The sequence below is a fragment of the Scyliorhinus canicula genome, chromosome 10 (assembly GCF_902713615.1).
Source record: "Scyliorhinus canicula chromosome 10, sScyCan1.1, whole genome shotgun sequence".
In the NCBI taxonomy this organism is placed as follows: domain Eukaryota; kingdom Metazoa; phylum Chordata; class Chondrichthyes; order Carcharhiniformes; family Scyliorhinidae; genus Scyliorhinus; species Scyliorhinus canicula.
Window position 1 is genome coordinate 51,388,885 of NC_052155.1, and position 21,822 is coordinate 51,410,706.

A 21,822-nucleotide genomic window follows, 5' to 3' on the forward strand; every position below is an offset into this window, starting at 1 on the left:
AGTCCAGAATCAAAAGACCAATGGTGCATTCCTTCACAGAGGTCAGCAGGCTGAAACTGATGCTGGATAATCCATTTTCCAGTAGAGCTGACATCCACAATGGAAGGTTAATTAGTTTTGTAGGTAATGGTACAGGAGTGTAGATGGGGCTAGGCGTTCAACCCTGGACAGGGCCCCTTTTCTGAGCTGCAGCTTGGTTTATGGAAGATAGCGGACTCAACTTTGCAGATTCTCAAGGCAATATTGCAGGTCCAACAGCTGGGTGGAGTCATGTAACTGCCGCCTCCCCACTTTGACTTTGACAAAGGATGTATATTCATTCTTCTGGATTTTGGAATTGTTAATGCATCAACGAATAACAATTTCAGAAGAGGTTTCAGGGTCCTTTTTCCTATAAGACTGGTAGTCTCCATTACCAGGCCTGGTTTTTAAAATGTAAATGGCCTTTGTATACTTCCCTGGGAAGTCCGTCTTCTGTAGCTCACTGGGTCATTAGCATATCTTCAGAGATAACGAGGTGACAGCTTCTCTGAATGCCAGAAAATTCCTTTTTTCTGTGTCATAGCCAGCCATGACTTGAGTCATTTGAAAGCCTTTGTCCAGTTTCTAAAATGTTTAAAATTACCTCTATACTTTATAGAAGTGTAGAGTGTGGCGTTAACCCCACTGCCAAATGAAAGACCTCTTATTTTTAAACTATGTCCCCTACTTATAATCTCTCTTATAAGGGAAACATCCCTTCAGCATCCACGTTGTCAAGTCTTCTGACCACTCCCCTTAAGTCCTCTCAAGACTGTATGTGTTCAGTAGGATCACCTCTCATTGCTCTTCACTCCAATTGATACAGACCCAAACTGCTCAACCTTTCCTCATAAGGTAAGCCCTTCATCCCAGGAATAAGACAGGTGAGCCTTCTCTAAACTGTTGCAACCTGGACTTTGTGCTCAAATCTCTGGAATGGGATTTGAGTCCACAACTGTCCAAATCCTGTGTGAAAAGTATAACCAGTAACGGGCATTACAATGTTAATTATATAGTCTCCTTAATATTGTAGAACATTCAAAGGCATTTCACAGGAATGTTGTTAAACAAAATATGTCACCAAACCACATAAGGAAATATTAAGGCAGACAATGTGATGACCTTACAGTGGAAGAGTACCAGCAGCAGTTGACATCTCAACTTCACTAGATATTAAGAATGGCCAATTAGGCAAGATACCAGACGATTACCCCTGGAGTTGTGCTTCAATTGAATCATGGCCTTCAGGATAGGAGAGTAAAAGGGAACAAGATAAATAGAATTTTCAGCAATAAATAAAAATGTGGTCTTCCTTTCAGGAATTGGGTATGATTTCAAGCGTCCCCTGTCTCATCTCCAAGAGCTGCATCTCAGACGCTATAACCTAAGGAGATCTGCTTTGGAGTTCTTTTTCATCGACCGATCAAACTACTTTGTCAACTTCAAAAAGAAGGTATAGCACAATTTTAAAAAAAAAGATTCCTTATTATAAATTGGATTTGGGTTGAAACTTTATTAAAATTTTATTTTCAGGAAATGGGTGTTGCTGGCATTTATTACCAATCTCATCACAGAATCATAGAATGGTTAGAACACCATTAGGAGGCAATTCGGCATGTCATGTCTGTAATTGCTCTGGTTTGATGAGATGGTTGTAGGTTGCCACCTCAAGCTTGTACGTAAAGGGCCTTCATGAAACTGAGTAGCTTGTTGGGCCACTTCACAAGGTGTGGGACCTGCCCACCTAATCCCACTTGCCAGCACTTGGCCCATAGCCTTGAATGCTATGGGGTGCCAAGTACTCATCCAGGTACATTTAAAGGACGTGAGACAACCCACCTCTACCACCCTCCCACAGAATGCATTTCAGACCATCACCACCCTCTGGGTAAAAAGGTTTTTCCTCAAATCCCCTTGAACCTTCCACCCCTTACTTTGATCTTGTGTCCCCTCGTAACTGACTCTTCAACTAAGGGGAACAGCTGTTCTCTATCCATCTTGTCCATTCCCCTCATAATCTTGTACACCTCAATCAGGTCACCTCTCAGTCTTCTCTGCTCCAGAGAAAACAACCCAAGCCTATCCAACCTCAATAACTTAAATGTTCCATCCCAGGCAACATTCTGGTGAATCTTCTCTGCATCCACTCCAGTGCAATTACATCCGTCCCATAATGTGGTGCCCAGAATTGCACACAGTACTCCAGCTGTGGCCTCACCAAAATTCTATACCGCTCCATCATGGCCTCCCTGCTTTTGTAATCTGTGCCCGATTTATAAAAGCGAGTGTCACATATGCCTTTTTTACCACCCTATTAACCTGCCCTTCTGCCTTCAGAGGTCTATGGACAAACACACCAAGGTCCCTTTGTTCTTCAGAACTTCCCTGTGTAGGATCTTTCATCGTATAATCCCTTGTTAAAATACTCCTTTCAAAGTGTATCACCTCACACTTTTCAGGGTTAAATTCCATCTGCCACTTACCTGCCCATTTGACCATCCCTCCTATATCTTCCTGTAACCCAAGAACTCAAGCTCATTGTTGACTACCCAGCCAATCTTTGTGTCATCCCCAAACCTATTGATCCTATGCCCCACATAGTCATCTGTTGTCATTTATATAAATGACAAACAATAGGGGGTCCAGAATGGATCCCTCTGGTACGCCACTGGCTTCCAGACATTAAAGCAGCCGTCTATCATCACCCTCTGTCTCATACCGCTAAGCCAATTATGAATCCACCTTATCAAATCACCCTGTATCCCATGTGCATTTACCTTCTAAATAAGCCTCCCATGTGGGACCTTGTCAAAGGCTTTGCTTAAATCCACGTAAACTACATCAACTACACTATCCTCATCTATACACTTGGTTACATGCTCAAAAAATTCAATCAAATTTGTTAGGCATGACCTTCCTCTATCAACGCCAAGCTGACTATTCCTGATCAAACCTTGCCTCTCCAAGTGGAGATAGACTCTCTCCTTCAGAATCTTCTCCAGTAGCTTCCCAACCACTGACGTGGGTCTCACTGGCCTGTCGTTCACTGGGTTGTCTCCACAACCTTTCTTAAATAGTGGGACCACATTAGCCGTTCTCCAGTCCTCTGGCACTTCCCTTGTGGTCAGAGCCCTGGCAATCTCCTCCCTCACCTCCCACAGCAACCTGGGACAACAATTCATCTGGATCTGGAGATTTATCCACTTATAAGCCCATCAATACCTCCAATACTTGTCACTCCCGATGACAATTTGCTTAAGAACCTCACAACCACTCTCCTCCAGTTCAGTAACAACCTCCTAATTCTCTTGGGTAAAGACAGATGTGGGACTGGATTCTCCACAGCCCCACGCCAAAATCGCGTTTAGCGCGGGGATGGAGAATCGACGTTCACGCCCGAATCGGGCCCGGTGCCACTCCCCCTATTTTCCGTTCCCCGGAGAATCGCTAGTGTGCAAACTACGCGTCGCAGCTGGGGGGCCATTGTCAGAGGACCTCCCAGTGATATTCCGGTCCCGACCGGCCGAATTCCCGACGGCGTGGTTCTAACCACTTCTGGCTGGTCGGGACACTCGCGCGGCGGCTGCGGACTTAGGCCGCGGCTGCCCTGGTGGGGGACTGGGGGATCAAGCACCGGGAGGAGGCCTTGTGGGCGGCCAGGACGGCGATCGGGCGGGTCATATGGAGCAGGGCAGATCGGTGGGACCTTGTTTGTTAGTCCAGGTCTGGGGGCTGAGTCCGGCATCCCGTTCAGCGTGGCCGCTGGATGCCGCCGCCGTGCTCTTGCGCGGACTCTGAATCAGAGATGTGGGGGCCCGTATCCGCAGCCAAAGCTGTGTGAAGCTCCCCAGGTCCCTGCCAGCCCCCTGCAGGTGGGTGAATTGGTCTATATTTTCTTTTAGGAAAGTCTGGAGTGAAACGGCAGCATTTTTACGCTGGCATGGCGACATAGCCCTATGTTTGGAGCATCCAGCCCGTGAAATATTCCTTCAACACCCAACCAATGACCTTTGGCTCCACCATCAGATTTTCCCCATCGTCCTTAATGGGCCCTACCCTTTCCCCGGTTATCCTCTTCCCATTGATATACTTATAGAATATCTTGGGATTGTCCCTACTTTTACCAATCAGACATTTCTCACTTTCCTTCTTTGCTCTCCTAATTGATTGCTTAAGCTCCATCCAGCACTTTCTGTACTCCACTAATGCCTCTGCAGACTTCCTCCCCTTTTACTTGTTAAAAGCCTCTCTTTTCCTTCTCATCATATCCTCATCATATGCCCAGGCTAATGCTTTAGGAATACAGGTTCAACATTTAAAGTCAACTGATAAATCTTGAATTGAAAGTTAGTCTCAGTAATGGTGACCACTGTTAACTTTCACTAATTCTCTTCAGGGAAGGAATCTTCCCTTCTTGGTCTGGCCTACATGTGACTCCAGACCAACATGAATGTTGTTAACACTTAACTTCTTTCTGAAATGGCCCAGCAAGCCACTCAGTTCAAGGGAATTAGGGATGGGCAACAAATATTAGCTTTGCCAGCAATTCACACATCCCATAGAAGGATAAAGAAAAATAAACATACACAGAGGGAGGATAAATGTAGTTGACTTGAAAATTTACTCACCATTTAGTAACCAAGAAAGTAAGGCACTTGCAACAGTTTAAATACATTTGCATACTTTCCATTTCACCTTACCATTTTACCATCAAATGCACATATGAGTATTGACATCAGGGCCGGGATTTTCCCCTAACCGGCGGGGCAGGGGGTCCCAGCGGGATGGAGTGGCGTGAACCATTCCGGCGTCGGGCCACCCCAAAGGTGCGGATTTATCCGCACCTTTAGGGGCCAAGCCCTAACCTTGAGGGGCTAGGTCTGCGCCGGAGTGGTTGGCGCCCCCCCGGCCGGCGGGAAAGGTCTTTGGCGCCAGGCCAGCTGGGGCCGAAGGGACTTGGCCGGCCGGCGGAAGTCGTGCATTTGCTGGAGCGTCAGCGGCTGCTGACATCATTCCAGCGTATGCGCAGGGGAGGGGGTCACTTCCGCATCCGCCATCGTGAAGGCTATGGCCAACGTGGAAGGAAAAGAGTGCCCCCACGGCACAGGCCCGCCCGCCGATCGGTGGGCCCCGCCGACAGGCACGGCGCGATTCCCGCCCCCGCTGAATCTCTGGTGCCGGAGACGGCTTAGCGGGATTCACGCCGACCCCGGCGATTCTCTGACCCGGCGGGGGGTCGGAGAATCCTGACCCAGATGTCCAACTAGGGTTTGCACATGTGCAGGTTGCATCGACCGCATTGTGATATTCTGATTGCATTTGACAGGCTGGCTGATAAACCTTCATTAAAATGGGAATTTCTACAGTTGCAATAAAGTGTCACTTACAACTTACCCGTACGATTATGTTCCTTTTGCCCCTGTATGTAGGTCCGCAATAAAGTCTACTCACGGATCCTATGGGCACGGCCCACCAATCTCTTCAACTTCAACAGCCGCTCTCCCCAAGAATTGCTGAAAGCATCTGGGTTAACTCAGGTAAGGTGCTGCAGCACTGTTCAAATGGAACATCAATGACTGACACATAGAACCCATTGTGGCTGTGACAACTCTTTCAAAGAGACATGGTTCAGACAGTGACAAAAGAGCTGGACTCCAGAGGTGAGGTGAGAGTGACTGTACTTGACATCAAGGAGACCTAGCAAAACTGGAGTCAATGTGAAACAGGGGCAAAGCCCTCCACTAGTGGGAGTCATACTTGGCACACAGGAAGATGATTATAATGGTTAGAGGTCAGTCATCTCCACTCAGGACATCCCTATAGGAGTTCCTCAGCATAAAGTCCTAGGCCCCACCTTCAGCTGCTTCAACAATGACCTCCTTCCATCATAAGGACAGAATTGGAGATGTTCGCTCATAACTGCACAATGTTCAACACCATTCGTGATTCCTTAAATCCTGAAGCAGTCCATGTCCAAATGTAGCAAGACCTGGATAATGTACAGGCTTAGACTGACCAGTGACAAGTAACTTTTGTTCCACACATTTCTAACGAGAGAGAATCTAACCATCACCCCTTAATGTATAATTGTATTACCATCACCGAATCCCCCACTATCAACATCCTGGGGGTCACCATTGACCAGAATCTAAACTGGACTAGTCATGTAAATACTGTGGCTACTCCAATCCTATCAGCTCCTTTGAATGACGTGAAGGTGAAATGGGAGGTTGAATTAGGTCCTATTCTGGATAGGGAGGTGGGAGCGAGTCTTTTTGCAGGGTCAACTACATGTACTCCTGTGCTTGGCTTAGTTTGATCCAATTCAAGGTGGTGCACAGGGCTCACCTGACCAAGGCGCAAATGAGTGAGTTTTTTTCGGGAGTGGACAACAAGTGTGAGCGGTGTTCTCGGAGGCCGGCTAATCATACTCATATGTTCTGGTCGTGTCCCAAGCTATTAAGCTTTTGGAACTCCTTCTTCAACACCATGTCAGAGATTCTTAATGTCGAACTGGAGCCTTGTCCGCTGGTGGCCATTTTTGGGGTATTGGACTCGCTGGTGCTACAAACAGGGGCGAAGGCGGACGTTCTCACCTTTACCTCGTTAATAACCCAGAGGCGAGTTCTGCTTGGGTGGAACTCTCCTACTCAGCTCACTGCCTCACCCAGGTTGGGTGACCTCATGGAGTTCCTACATTTAGAGAGGGTCAAGTACACGATTAGGGGGTTGGTTGAAGGATTCTACCTAAAATGGTGTCTATTCATTTCCTTTATAAAGAGTTAGTCACAGTCAATTGTTTAATGTTGGGTGGGGTTAAGATTGGATGTGGTCTTGATTGTTAATTGTGCTCTTTTTACATTTTCACTTGAAAAATCTGTTTATATTATATTATAATGTTACGTTATAATGAAAAAGTTTTCAATAAAAATATTTTTAAAAATAAATAAATAAATACTGTGGCTACCAGAGCAGGTCAAAGGCTAGTAATCCTACGGCGATTAACTCAACTTGTATCTCTCCAAAGCCTGTCCACAGTCTATAAAGCATAAGCCAGGAGTGTAATGGAATACTCTCCACTTGCCTGACTGGGTGCAGCTCCAAGAACATTCAGGAAGCTTGACATTATCCAGAACAAAGCAGTCCGCTTGATTGCTACGGCTTTCATAAAATTCAAACCCTCCACCACTGACGACGTGGCAGCCATGTGTACCATCTACAAGATGCTGAGCAGGAACTCACCAAGGCTCCTTATGCAGCACCTTCCAAACCCGCAACCACTACCATCTAGAAGGACCGGGAATGCCACCACCTGAAGGATCCCCTCCAAGTCACTCACCACCCCGACTTGGAATATATCTCTGTTCTTTCACTGTTGCTGGGGGTCAACATCCTGGAATTCCCTTCCTAACAGCACTGTAGGTGTACCTATATCTCATGGACTGCAGCTGTTCAACAAAGCAGCACACCAGCACCTTCTCAAGGGCTACTAGGGATGGGCAATGAATGCTGGACTGGCCAACGGTGCCCACATCCCATAAATGCAATTAAACATAACATCCAATTAATCTCACTTCCCTGCTTTTCCCCATTGTGCTCAAAATGGCTACTTTTCAAGTAAATATCCAATTCCCTTTCTGAAGTTGCTACTGAATTTGTTTTTATCTGCCGTTCGGGTAATCTGTTCCATACCAAAAAACGCGCAGCATGAAAGTAAAAATCTCATTTTCGCCTCTTTTGTTCTTTCACCAACTAGCTTAAATCTGTGTCCTCTGGTTAACCAGAATCTTCTGCCAGTGGAAACAGTTTCTCCTTATTTATTCTTAAAAAACCTTTCAGAATTTTAAACAGCTCTGTTATATCATCGCTTTACCTCTCTGTCTTCTCTTAACTCGCCCATAACTGATGTACCTGAGCTTTGGAATCATTTTAATAAATGTCCTCCGCACCTTGACATCTTTACAAAAGTATTTTGCAAAGAATTGAATGCAATGGCTTAGATTTTGCATTCTGCAGGAAACAAACAGCACTCACTGTTCACTGCTCTCACATTTGCCCACCGACACTACAATATGTATCATTGGAGAGCTGAAATGTCACAGTGCCCTCTACTGGGGGTCTTTGAGCTGTGTGAACAGCATAGAGGATGGCATGTATGCTCAACCAATCAGATTGCAGAATTGTGCTCACTAAACCAGAAAATGGATGTTGGAATAGTTGATGTAAAGTAACATCATGGGCAGTAAATGGAATCAAATGAGGGGAAGAAAGATGGGTTAAGAGAGAGGAGGGAGTTTTTGAAAAATGTTAAATCTCTAACGATATTGAAAATCTAAAGGAATGAGACTCCACAGTTGCAAAAGTAAAAGTTCAGTGCCAGGTAAGTTGTTTGGCAGTGATTAAGAGCTGACCTGTTGTTAAAAATTAACATGCAATTGAATGGACAGGGTCCTAACTAATTAAATGCCCCAACTTCACACAGTTGCATGCATGGCATGCTGGGTCTCTCAATAAGGCATCATGGAGGAACAGGGCAACTCCGAAAAACATCCTGATTTCTGTGTTTAATTTGGCATGTTAGGATTTTGGTAAATGCTGTCCGATTTAGTTGTTAAAACAAACTGGCTATCAGTGCTCACAAAATGCAGACCAGCACTTCAGCTGGAATCTAGCCAGAGATTTATGAAGATTTGCTAACTTTTGCATACTATGCCACTTGCTTTACTTGGAAGATGCTAGTTCCTGTGACCTATTTTACTGATTGTGTGGTTACTGCATTTTTCTCTTTCAGGACTGGGTTCAGCGAAAGATCTCTAACTTTGAATATTTGATGAAACTCAACACCATTGCAGGGAGAACCTACAATGATCTGTCTCAGTACCCAGTGGTAAGCTATTCCTTCTAATTCCCGATGGAAGTGTGGGGTGGGGGGGGGGGGGGGGGGGGGGGGGGGGGGGGGGGGTGGAGAAAGAGTGCCTCTGTGCCTCTTCATCTTACTCCAATGGTCCTCATGTCCCAGTTCATTTTTAAATATTTGTTTACGGGATATGGGTATCACTGGCAGGGTCAGTATCAGTCAGGTTCTGGAACTGTACATCTTCACTCAATGTCATGAGCACTTAAGAGGGTGGAAAACCTACCAGTGTCAGAATCTGACACTCTCAGGGCAGGCACAATATGGGTTATATGCAAAGTAACCCCCCCCCCCCCCCTCTATGTCCCACTACCCTAATAAACAAAGTAGAGCAAGTCCAGTACAGGATGATGCTTTCTTTATACGGTCCCATTAAATATTTGTAGGACAGCTACACCACAGGTTAAATACAGAGTAAAACTCCCTCCACACTGTCCCATCAAACACTTCCAGGTCAGGCACAGAGTAAAGCTCCCTCTACAGTGTTCCAATTATTTGGCTCCTCTGAATGAGGCTTCCACTTTGTGTCAAATTATGAAAAGTTGAGTCATAGAATTTTATTAGTTTACATAACAAATTAAAATCTGGAGGAGGGAGATGAAAGCTTTGTTTTCATTGCTGCATTTTATTTTATTTAACTCAGTTCCCATGGATCATCTGTGACTACACATCTGAGGAACTGGATCTGGATAACCCAAATGTCTTCCGGGACCTCTCCCGACCCATCGGTGTGGTGAATGATAAGCATGCAAAGGACGTGAAGGAGAAGTGAGTCAGTGGAGAATTTTACTGACTTTTTGTTTGCCGCAGGCTGGTTTAGCTCACCAGGCTAAATTGCTGGCTTTTAAAGCAGACCAAGCAGGCCAGCAGCACGGTTCGATTCCCGTACCAGCCTTCCCGGACAGGCGCTGGAATGTGGCGACTAGGGGCTTTTCACAGTAACTTCATTGAAGCCTACTCGTGACAATAAGCGATTTTCATTTCATTTCATTTCATTTCATTTCATTGTTCTGCCTGTTAACCAATTGCACAAGATCTCTGTAGAAGTCAGGCTAACAATCTCCCTAAGTTTTTTAGGTAAGGTTGTCAAGGGATTTTTCTCAAAAGTGAGTAAATGGAGTTGAGATGCAAAATCAGCCCAACTGAAAGGCAGAACAAGATTGGGACGGAAGTGTAATGACCTTCTCCTGTTCTCCTGAATGAAAGAGAAGCAATGTTCCTCTCGGTAACTTGGGGTTGTGGTGAATAATTATTGGTTCTTGAGAATTCTGTTTTTCAATCATGCTTAAGTTAACATGAACTGAGTTGTGTTGAACAGTATATTGGTGAGAATTAACTCTCCTCCTTTCTTCACCTAGATATGAGAGTTTTGAAGATACCACAGGAGACATTGATAAATTTCACTATGGTACACACTACTCTAATGCAGCTGGAGTCATGCACTACATGATCCGGATAGAACCCTTCACTACCCTGCACATCCAGCTACAGAGTGGCAGGTGAGCACTGATCCTCAGCCAGGTGGAGGATCTCTCTAACACGACTCGAGAGTGGAGAAGATTACATTAAGCAGCACTCCATGTTGCAATAAAATCTGGAAACTGGATTTGCACAGAGCCTGATTGAAGGGATGATGAGATTGATGTGTTTATCATGTTAAAAAGATTTGATGGAGAAACATTTTTTTTCTGCTGGAAAAACCCAGAACAAAAGGACACAAAAAAGGGGCTGTTTAGCACAGGGCTAAATCGCTGGCTTTGAAAGTAGACCAAGCAGGCCAGCAGCACGGTTCGATTCCCGTAACAGCCTCCCCGAACAGGCGGCGGAATGTGGCGACTAGGGGCTTTTCACGGTAACTTCATTTGAAGCCTACTCGTGACAATAAGCAATTTTCATTTCATTCAATGTTAAATTAGAACCAGGCCATTTGGGAGCGAAAAAACAACTTTTTTCCCCACAAGTGTAGTGGAAATCTGGAAACTCTCTCCCAAAAGGCTGTAGATGATGAGCCAATTGGAGCTCCTACAACTGATACGTATAGGTTGATTACTGTTATGTAAGGGTATCAAGGGATATGGAGCAAAAGTGGCAAAGTGAATTTGAGTACACATCAGCCATGATATAACTGAATTGCAGAGAAGGCTTGAGAGGCTAAATGACTTACTTCCATTCCCATGAAAATTTCCTTTCTAGTGTCTGCAATGTTCTGTTGTGAGATGAGATTAAGCAGCTTCAAACGAGTTCCTACTGGGGATGGGTGCAGGAGAGAAGCGATTATTTCTAAACAAATACTTCTTAGATGCCTGACCTTGTATGGTCCTTTGTTCAAGAAAGCGTGCTATGTTTTCATCTCCATGGGCGGCAGGGTAGCACAGTGGTTAGCACTGTTGCTTCACAGCTCTAGGTTCCCAGGTTCAATTCCCGGCCTGAGTCACTGTCTGTGCGGCATCTGCACGTTCTCCTCGTGTCTGCGTGGGTTTCCTCCGGGTGCTCCGGTTTCCTCACACAGTCCAAAGATGTGCAGGTTAGCTGGATTGGCCATGATAAATTGCCCTTAATATCCAAAAAATTTAGGTGGGGTTACGGGGATAGGGTGGAGGTGTGAGATTTGGTGGGGTGCTCTTTCCAAGGACTGGTGCAGCTTGATGAACCGAATGGCCTCCTTCGGGACTGTAAATTCTATGATTCTATTAAATTAATTTATTTCATACACCCCACAATAATCAGCTAGGCACCTGAGTGATGTTGAGCTGATCTATATAAATTGTGGCCATGATGTGGAGATGGACTGGGGTGAGCACAGTAAGAAGTCTTACACCAGGTTAAAGTCCAACATGTTTGTTTCAAACACTAGCTTTCGGAGCACTGCTCCTTCCTCAGGTGAATAGTGTTTGAAACAAACGTGTTGGACTTTAACCTGGTGTTGTAAGACTTCTTACTATATAAATTGTGAATTAAGGTCACAGGGCTCAATCATTGTGACTGTTAATTGATCTTAGTCTGGCAAACAATCTATACTGTTCCTGGGAGTCTTTGATGGGATAGCAGAGAGGTATCTTTATCCTCCATCTAGCCTGTGGTATATTTGTCGAGGAATTGTTTGAATACCCTGCATACCTTGTATCTTAAACATTGTTTTTTTAATACCAGGACAGTAAATAAAATATTAGATAAGAAATGTAAAAAATAATCTAACCCATGGTATATCTGCCCTGGAAGTTTAGAGGAAGTTTTACGCTTAGCAGAGCAAAAGGCCCAAACTGGAAAGTATTCCATTTGCAATATTGTCACAATTCACTTTGATGAACGCAAATAGTGAATTATAAATTTTAACTGTAGCAGCATTTCACCTGCATTTGATGCAATCATGAAGATCACATAAGGTCTTATCGGCAAAGATTGGTGCTTTTGGTTGCAATACTTGGCAAATCAGGGTCCTGGGCATTCTCACCTATATTGCACATCAAACACATTGCAGCTCCTTATTTCTCGCCACAGCTTATCCTGGGGGCTCACACTTTCTGAAAATTGCCAAATGGGAAAATCAACCATGGAATGCTCAATGCTCTTCTCAACCTCTGAGAAAAAAATTCAGTTAAGCGTAGTTCTAATCTTGAAGGCAAGCGCAGTGAGTTTTGTTCCACCTGCCTGACCTCACCAATCATGTTCCTGCGCTGTTAACATGTTTGTGTCCTGCAGGTTTGACTGCGCAGACCGTCAGTTTCACTCAATCCCTGCAGCCTGGCAAGTCCGGATAGACAATCCAGTAGATGTGAAGGAGCTGACCCCAGAATTCTTCTACTTTCCGGAATTCCTAGAGAACCTGAATGGTAAGCAGCTCTTCAGTTTAAGGTGAAGCATCAGAGGTTTTTGACATAAACATTGGCTTGTTTTTCTTCCAATACCAGTACAGTAACTAAAATATTAGACAAGATTAATTGCATTTATCTGGCACCTTTCCTAACTCAGGATGCTCAAAATGCAATTTGCCAAATCAAGTGTATTTTAGATGTAGTCATTGTTGTAACATAGAAAAAAACCAACAGTCAATTTGTGCACAGCAATGGTCTCACAGACAGCAATGAGCTAAGTGTCCAGATGTTCCGTTTTAGTAGTTTAGGTTGATGGATAAATGTTGGCTCGGACATTACCCAAGGAGAATACCCTTGCTCTTCTTTGACAAGTGCCTTGGGATCTTTTCCATCCACCAGAGAGGGTAATCTGGACCTTAGTTTAACATCTCATCCATGAGAAGGTATTTCCAATAGGACAGCAGTACCTCAATATTGTACTGAAATATCAGCCTGGATTGTGCTCTGAAGAATCTGAAGTAAAACCTGAAGCCACAACAACCTTCTACTCATGGAGGAAAGAATGCTATTGCTCTGCCATGGCCAACATTACAGAGTAAATGAAAGTGAGTGGGCCTATGGTTGACTGAGTTAAATACACTGGGCCGTGGTGTTAAACTGCAGGAATTAGAAAGCCTGAGACCTGTGTTGAGTTAGTTGATTTGAGAAAGGTCAACATTACTTCAGCATCCCGAACCTGATCAATAAGCGGATGGATTTGGATATGGGAGGTCGGTACATTATGGTCAGTGGGAAACTGGAGGGGGTGCAGGTGGTATTAGTAAATGTGTGTGCGCCAAATTGGGATGATGTGGAGTTTATAAAGAGGATGCTGGGGAAGATACCGGACCTGGACTCGCACAGGTTGGTCATGGGAGGGGACTTCAACACAGTTATTGACCCTGGCTTGGACCAGTCAAGCTCGAAAACGGGCAGCGTGTCAGCAATGGCAAAGGAACGGGGGGGGGGGGGGGTTTGGGCAGACGAGGGTGAAGGAGTTCTCCTTCTACTCACACGTGCATAAAGTGTACTCCCGGATCGATTTCTTCATTTTGAGCAGGGCATTACTGGCAGGGGTGGTGGACACGGGTACTCGGCGATCACAATCTCAGACCACGCTCCGCACTGGGTTGACCTGCAGGTTAGTAAGGACAGTAACCAGTGCCCGCACTGGAGGTTAGATATGGGACTTTTGGCTGACGAAGGGGTTTGCGAGCGGCTGAGGAAATGTATTCAGAACTACCTGCAGGTCAATGACACGGGGGAAATTTCAGCAGCGATGGTCTGGGAAGCACTGAAGGAGGTGGTGAGAGGGGAGCTGATCTCAATACGGGCCCAAAGGGAGAAGGTGGACAGGGCAGAGATGGACCGACTGATTAAGGAGATACTACAGATTGATAGGAGGTATGCGGAGACCCCAGAGGCAGGGCTTTTAAGGGAACGGCGGAGGCTACAAGCGGAGTTCGGCTTGTTAACCACAGGGAGGGCGGTGGTGCAGCTGAGAAAGGCGAGGGGGGCGATCTAGGAGTATGGAGAGAAGGCCCGCAGAACACTTGCACAACAGCTTAGAAAGAGGGAGGCAGCCAGGGAGATAGGGAAAGTAAAGGACGGAGATGGGAACCTGGTTGGTGATTCAGTAGGGGTGAATAAGGTGTTTAGGGATTTCTACAGTAGGCTGTATAGGTCGGAACCCCCTACGGGGCCGGAGGGGATGAGGCTCTTCTTAGGAAGGCTGAATTTCCCAAAGGTGGATAGGGAGCTGGTAGAAGGGCTGGGGGCCCCGATCGGGTTGGAAGAGATAGTGGAGGGTCTGAAGGTCATGCAGTCGGGTAAAGCCCCGGGGCCGGACGGGTACCCAGTGGAGTTTTATAAAAAGTTCTCTGGGATATTGGGGCCGGTGTTGATGAGGATGTTCAATGAGGTAAGGGAACGAGGGGTGCTGCTCCCAACAATGTCACAGGCCACAATTTCGCTGATTCTGAGGCGGGACAAGAGCCCGGAGCTGTGTGGATCCTACAGGCCGATCTCCCTGTTGAATGTAGATGCCAAGTTGCTGCCCAAAATTTTGTCCTCCAGGATTGAGGATTGTGTTCCGGGCGTTATTGGGGAGGACCAGACGGGGTTTGATAAGGGTAAGCAGTTGGTGGCCAATGTAAGGAGGCTGTTAAATGTGATCATGATCCTCCCGGAAGGTAGGGAGGTTGAAGTAGTGATCGCTATGAATGCTGAAAAGGATTTTGATCGGGTAGAATGGGATTATCTGTGGGAGGTACTGGGACGGTTCGGATTTGGGCGGGGCATTATTGACTGGGTCAGGTTGCTGTACAAGGCTCCTGTGGCAAGTGTATGGACGAATAGGACAACATCAGACTATTTTAGACTGCACTGGGCGACGAGTCAGGGATGCCCCCTCTCCCCACTGTTGTTCTCACTAGCTATAGAGCTGTTGGCAATTGCTCTGAGAGCCTCAAGGGGCTGGAAGGGGCTAGTCCGGGAGGTGGAGCACAGAGCCTCGCTCTATGCAGACGGCTTGCTTCTGTAGGTATCGGATCCATTAGAGGGGATGGAATAAATCATGAGGATTCGAGGGGAATTTGGCTGGTTTTCGGGGTTTAAGCTAAATATGGGGAAAAGTGAGATGTTTACAATCCAGGCGAGGGGACAGGAGAGGTGTTTGGGGGAGCTGCCATTTAGATTATTAGGGGAAGCTTTAGATACCTAGGCATTCAAGTGGCGCGGGAATGGGACTGGCTGCATAAATCTGACCCGGCTGGCAGACCAAATGAAGGATGATTTTCGGAGGTGGGACGCGCTCCCGTTGTCATTATCTGGGAGGGTGCAGACCATGACGATCCTCCCAAGATTCCTGTTTGTGTTTCAATGTCTCCCCAGTTTTGTTCCGCGGTCCTTTTTTAAACGGGTCAATAAAGTGATCTCTGGCTTTGTTTGGGTGGGCAAGACCTCGCGGGTAAGGAAGGTAATGCTTGAGCGGAGTCGGGGAGAAGTCGGGCTGGCGCTGCAAATTCTAGTAAGGGCGGCAAATATAGCCATGATCAGGAAATGGTGGTGGGGGAAGGGTCGGAATGGGAGCGTATGAAGGCGGCTTCATGCAAGGGGACCATTTTGGGGGCATTGGTAACTGCGCCTCTGCCGTTCCTGCCGGCACGGTACTCCACCAGCCCCGTGGTGGTGGCGGCCCTGAGAGTCTGGGGGCAATGGAGGAGACATGTGGGAGCAGAGGGAGCATCGGTCTGGTCCCCAATCTGTAATAATCACTGGTTTGCCCCGGTAAGTATGGATGGGGTGTTCCGGATATGGCGGAGAGCAGGGATTGAGAGGATGGGGGATATGTTTATAGAGGGGAGCTTTCCAAGTATGAGGGTGCTGGAGGAGAAGTTTGGGTTGGCGAGGGGAAACAAATTTAGGTATCTGTAGGTGCGGGACTTCCTACGTAAACAGGTGTCAACCTGCCTACTCCTACAGCTAAGAGGAATTCAGGACAGGGTAGTTTTCAGAGGGTGGGTAGGAGAAGGGAGCGTCTCGGACATTTACAAGGAAATTATGGGGTCAGAGGAGATGCAGACAGGAGCTGAAGCGCAAGTGGGAGGAGGAGCTGGGAGGAGAGATAGAGGATGGTCTATGGGCGGACGCGTTGAGTAGAGTCAACGCGTTCGTAACATGTGCCAGGCTCAGTCTGATACAATTTAAGGTTGTTCACCGGGCTCACACGACAGTGGCCTGGATGAGCAGATTCTTTGGGGTGGAAGACAGGTGTGCAAACTGTGCGGGAGGACCAGCGAACCATGTCCACATGTTCTGGGCATGTCTGAAGCTTAGGGGGTTTTGGCAGGGGTTTGCAGATGTCATGTCCACAGTGTTAAAAACAAGGGTGCCGCTGAGTCCAGAGGTGGCGATTTTCGGGGTGTTGGAAGACCCGGGAATCCAGGAGGAGAAAGAGGCTGACGTTCTGGCCTTTGCTTCCCTGGTAGCCTGGAGATGGATACTATTAGCTTGCAAGGACTCAAAGTCCCCAAAGTCGGAGACCTGGCTATCAGACATGGCTAGCTTTCTCTGTTTGGAGAAAATCAAGTTCGCCTTAAGAGGGTCACTGTTAGGATTCGCCCGGAGGTGGCAACCGTTCGTTGACTTCTTCGCGGAAAATTAATCGTCAAGAGAAGAGGGAGGGGTTAGTTTAGCTTAGAGTAGGGGGTTAATAAAGGTGGGACCTATAAGGGAGGGAGACGGCTTTTGCACTATGTTTATAGTTGTGTTGTTGTTATAATACCAAAACATACCTCAATAAAATGTTTATTAAAAAAAAACATTACTTCTATCCCTTGTACATCCAACCTGCTCCTGATTTGTATCTAATCAGCCCTGCTGGAGAGTGCGCCTGTGAGCATGTCAGCTATAAATGAAGTTGGCTGGGATGCCCCTACAGTCAAGTAGCCTGATGATACTAACGATATGTGGTCATATCAATGTTAGCCACTTTAACACAGTATTGGAAATCTCTCTCGGTCCCTATTAGGCCACTACTGAGTATGGGGGAAAAAGAGGGGCATCTTCTCTCATTCTTCAAAGCAGTACCTGGTTAATAAAGGGAGAGAAGTACCCAGGATAAAATCATTGACAAAAATATTTTTGTTTTGTTTCTCTCTCCCATTCCCCCCCCCCCCCCTCTCTCTCTCAACTTTGACTCTGCTTCTCTGTGTTTCTGTTTCACTCTTTGTTTCTGTTGTTCCCCTTCCTCTCAAACTCTCCCACCTTTGTCTCACACATACTCTCAATGTCAAACTTTTTCTCTGGCTCGGTCTCTCCCACTCTCTCTTACTCTCTAGGTTTTGGCCTTGGTTGCCTGCAGCTGACCAGCGAAAACGTAAATAATGTTGTCCTTCCGAAGTGGGCAAAATCCCCAGAAGATTTCATTTCCAAGCACAGAAAAGCACTGGTAACTGAGTCGGGGGGGGGGGGGGGGGGGGGGGGTTAATTCTCATTGTTTATGGGTGAAATTCTCATTGCTTATAATTTGTCGCCAGCCACAGAGCTTTCTTCCTTCAAACTATTTTACAAGTTCAGGATTCGGTTGAAATCCTGGATTACTCACTGCATTGTTTGTTCTAAGATAAGAGTGTTTCCATTTTCTGTCATGGTCCTCTGTGTCTAATTCCCCACTCACCTTCACACCCTGGCCATCTCCTTTGTGCCCTCTACCAGGAGGTGAGAGGTGTAACCTCTTGTGTTTATGATGTGGAGATGCCGGCGTTGGATTGGGGTGAGCACAGTAAGAAGCCTTCCAACACCAGGTTAAAGTCCAACAGGTTTATTTCAAATACTAGCTTTCGGAGCACTGCTCGGAACACTTTCGGATTCACCTGAGGAAGGAGCAGTGCTCCGAAAGCTAGTGTTTGAAACAAACATGTTGGACTTTAATCTGGTGTTGTAAGACTTCTTACTGTGCTCTTGTGTTTAGACTGCAACTCTGCTGAGAACTCTTTAGTGTCTCCCTGCTCGCAGCTGCTGTTTCACCTCCAGCTGGAGGTTCCTGCTGTGATCCCTGGAAACAGGTGGTTAAATGCACAGTGCAATGTACAGATTGAAGGTCAGTAACCCTTGAGACAAGTGAGGAGGGTACAGTGCAGAGTTAATAAGGGAACTAGAGTGAACTGGGTCAATTGGGCTACCATTAGTCCTGGAAGATACTGGGCATATATCAGAGAACCAATAAAATGGGCAGTCAGAGCAGGCAAGTATAAAATCCGATACAGTGGTTAAATATAGAACAATAGATACTGAAGAACATAGGAATGTAAGAACTAGGAGTAGGTCTTACAACTCCTCAAACCTGCTGCACGATTCAGTAAGATCATGATTGATCACTCATCTTAACTCCACTGTCCTGCTGATCCCCATATCCCTCGATTCCTTAAGAGTCCAAAAGTCTATTGATCTAAGTCTTGACTCAACCTGAGCACTCACAGCTCTCTGCGGTAGAAAATTCCTAAGATCCACAATGCTGAGTAAAGACATTTCTCCTCATTGCGTCTTACATCGTTGACACCTTACTCTGTGACCACCTAATTCAAAATTTTCCAGCCAGGGGAAACAGCCTCTCAGCATCCACCATCATAGACCGGTGAACCTAAATATCTGTGGTGGGTAAATTGTTAGAAAGTATTCTGAGAGACAGGATCTACAGCATTTATCGAGGCAAGAACAGATTTGGAACAGTCAGCATGGCTTTGTGAGTGGAAAATCATGTCTCACAAATTTGATTGAGTTTTTTGAAGGAGTAACCAAGAAGGTAGTGCAGTCGACATGGACTTTAACAAGGCCTTTGACAAGGTATTGCATGCTAGGTTGTTGCATAAGGTTAAATCTCACGGGCTCCAGGGTGAGGTAGCTAATTGGATATAAAATTGGTTTGGCGACCGAAGAAAAATGATGGTTGTAGAGCGTTGTTTTTCAAACTGGAGGCCTGTGGCCAGCAGTGTGCCTCAGGGATCTGTGCTGGGTCCACTGTTATTTGTTATTTATATTAATGATTTGGATGAGAATTTAGGAGGCATGGTTAATAAGCTTGCAGATGACACCAAGATTGGTGGCAAAGTGGACAGTATCTACTCCGTTAATGGTTGGGTTGGGGAGAGCTATACAACACAAAGATCTAGGGGTACAGGTTCATAACTCCTTAAAAGTAGAGTCACAGATGTACAGGGTGGTGAAGAAGGCATTCAGCAAGCTTGGTTTCATTGGTCAGAACATTGAATACAGCAGTTGGGACGTCTTGCTGAAGTTGTACAAGACATTAGTAAGGCCACACTTGGAATGCTGTGTACAGTTCTGGTCACCCGATTATAGAAAGGATATTATTAAACTAGAAAGAGTGCAGAAAATATTTACTAGGATGCCACCGGGACTTGATGGTTTGAATTGTAAAGAGAGGCTGGGTAGACTGTTTTTTTTTCCATGGAGCAGAGGAGGGTTAGGGGTGAACTTATAGGGGTCTATAAAATAATGACTGGCATAGATGTAGATAGTCAACATCTTTTCCCAAAGGTAGAGTTAAAAACTAGAGGGCATAGGTTTAAGGTAAGAGAAGAAAGATACAAAAGGGTCCAGAGGGGCAATTTTTTCACACAAAGGGTGGTGAGTGTCTGGAACGAGCTGCCAGAGGCAGTGGTAGAGGAGGGTACAATTTTGTCTTTTAAAAAGCATTTAGACAGTTATATGCGAAAGATAGGTATAGAAGGATACGGGCCAAATGCAGGTAATTGGGACTAGCTTAGTGGTAAAAACTGGGCAGCATGGACAAGTTGGGCCGAAAGGCCTGTTTTTATGTTGTAAACATCTATGATTCTATAATCTTGCAAATCACAACCTTCTGAATTCCTGAGAATTGACCCAATCAACTCAATGGAATTGAGTTAGAGGCTAGAATCTAATCAAGTGGTTCTGTTGGTTTAAACATAGAACAATGGATTTTAGGGGAGTGAGTTACAGGCTGAAATGTAATCACGGGTCTTGGAGGCTTAATACATCGAGAAATGAACGTGGCAAAGTATTCTCGAAGGATGAAATTAGTTAATGTGAACTTTTCATTGTTCCTGTCCTGCAGGAGTCAGAATATGTCTCTACAAACCTCCACAATTGGATCGACCTGATCTTTGGCCACAAGCAGAGGGGCCCTGCAGCTGTTGAAGCATTGAATGTCTTCTATTACTGCACATACGAGGGTACGGTAATTGTGCAAGCGTCATGCTACCTGAGAATTACGTTATAGAAAGGGGCTTGTCGGAGTGCTAGAAGATACTTGGTGCAAACAGTACTATATTTTCCACTTTTATGGCTGAAAAGCAACTTGCTGTAATCCTTTCCAGTTTACTTTGAACCTGTCATATTTTGGGATTAATTAGAGCAAAGCAATAGTCAAAGTTTGATGGAGTTGAAAACAATCAAACTTATCCAGTTGAAAATAATTATGTACAACCATGTAATTATGTATAATAAGGATCAGCCATGATCCATTGAATGGTGGAGCAGGTTCAAGGGGCCGAATGGCTTACCCCTGTTCCTATTTCATGTGGTCTTATGGCCACTAATATGTTTACCGTGTGCCTGAGGGTGGAAAAAAATAAAGTATTATACATTTACCCATATACAGTATTAGTCCACTTCTTACAGGCAGTTTTACCAAGAAGAAGCAAATAGAATCATTAATTCATACAGCATTGAGAAAGAGGGCAATTGTGACTCCATTGGCTATTTGAAACCGCTTTCCATTTGTCCAATTCTCCTGTTCTTTCCCCATATCCTTGCTTTTTTAAATTCATTTTTACAGGAAGTGGGCTTTGTTGGCTAGGCCAGCATTTGTTGCCCATCTTTAATTGCCCTTGAGAAGGTGGTGGTAAACTGCCTTCTTGAACTGCTGCAGTCCACGTGGAGTAGGTACACCCACTGTGATATTCGGGAGAGAGTTCCAGGATTTTGACCCAGCGACAGTGAAGGAACGGCGATATATTTCCAAGTCAGGATGGTGAGTGACTTGGAGGGGAAATCTCAGGCGGTGGTGTACCTGCTGCTCTTGTCCTTCTAGATGGTGGTGCTCATGGGTTTCGAAGGTGCTGCCTAAGAAACCTTGGTGAGTTCCTGCAATGCATCTTGTAGATGGTACATACTGCTGCTATTGTGCATCAGTGGTGGAGGGATTGTTTGTGGAAAGGGTGCCAATCAAGGCTGCTTTGTCCTGGTTGAGCTTCTTGTTGTTGGAGCTGCACTTATCCAGGCAAGTGGGGAATATTCCATCACATTGTTGACTTGTGCCTTGTAAATTGTGGACAGGCTTTGGGGAATCAGGAGGTGAAATACTCACCACAGGATTCCTAGTCTCTCTTATTGGAGACGGTCTTTGCCTGGCACTTGTTTGACGTGAATGTAACTTGCCACTTGTCAGCCCAAGCCTGGATATTGTCCAGCTGTTGCTACATTTGGACATGGACTGCTTCATTATCTGAGGAGTTGCAAATGGTGCTGAAC

At 45.7% G+C, this 21,822-nt stretch overlaps 1 protein-coding gene across 2 annotated transcripts in view; it reads left to right on the forward strand.

Moving 5' to 3' along the window:
* Positions 1–21,822, forward strand: part of nbeal2 (neurobeachin-like 2) — a 333,597-nt gene that overhangs the window by 275,693 nt on the left and 36,082 nt on the right. For both annotated transcript variants that reach the window (XM_038808910.1, XM_038808909.1), the window contains 8 exons: positions 1,341–1,474; positions 5,451–5,558; positions 8,813–8,908; positions 9,579–9,703; positions 10,294–10,434; positions 12,635–12,765; positions 17,628–17,737; positions 20,405–20,522. In XM_038808910.1, coding sequence (XP_038664838.1) covers positions 1,341–1,474; positions 5,451–5,558; positions 8,813–8,908; positions 9,579–9,703; positions 10,294–10,434; positions 12,635–12,765; positions 17,628–17,737; positions 20,405–20,522 — 963 coding nt within the window. The remainder of the gene's footprint in view (positions 1–1,340; positions 1,475–5,450; positions 5,559–8,812; positions 8,909–9,578; positions 9,704–10,293; positions 10,435–12,634; positions 12,766–17,627; positions 17,738–20,404; positions 20,523–21,822) is intronic.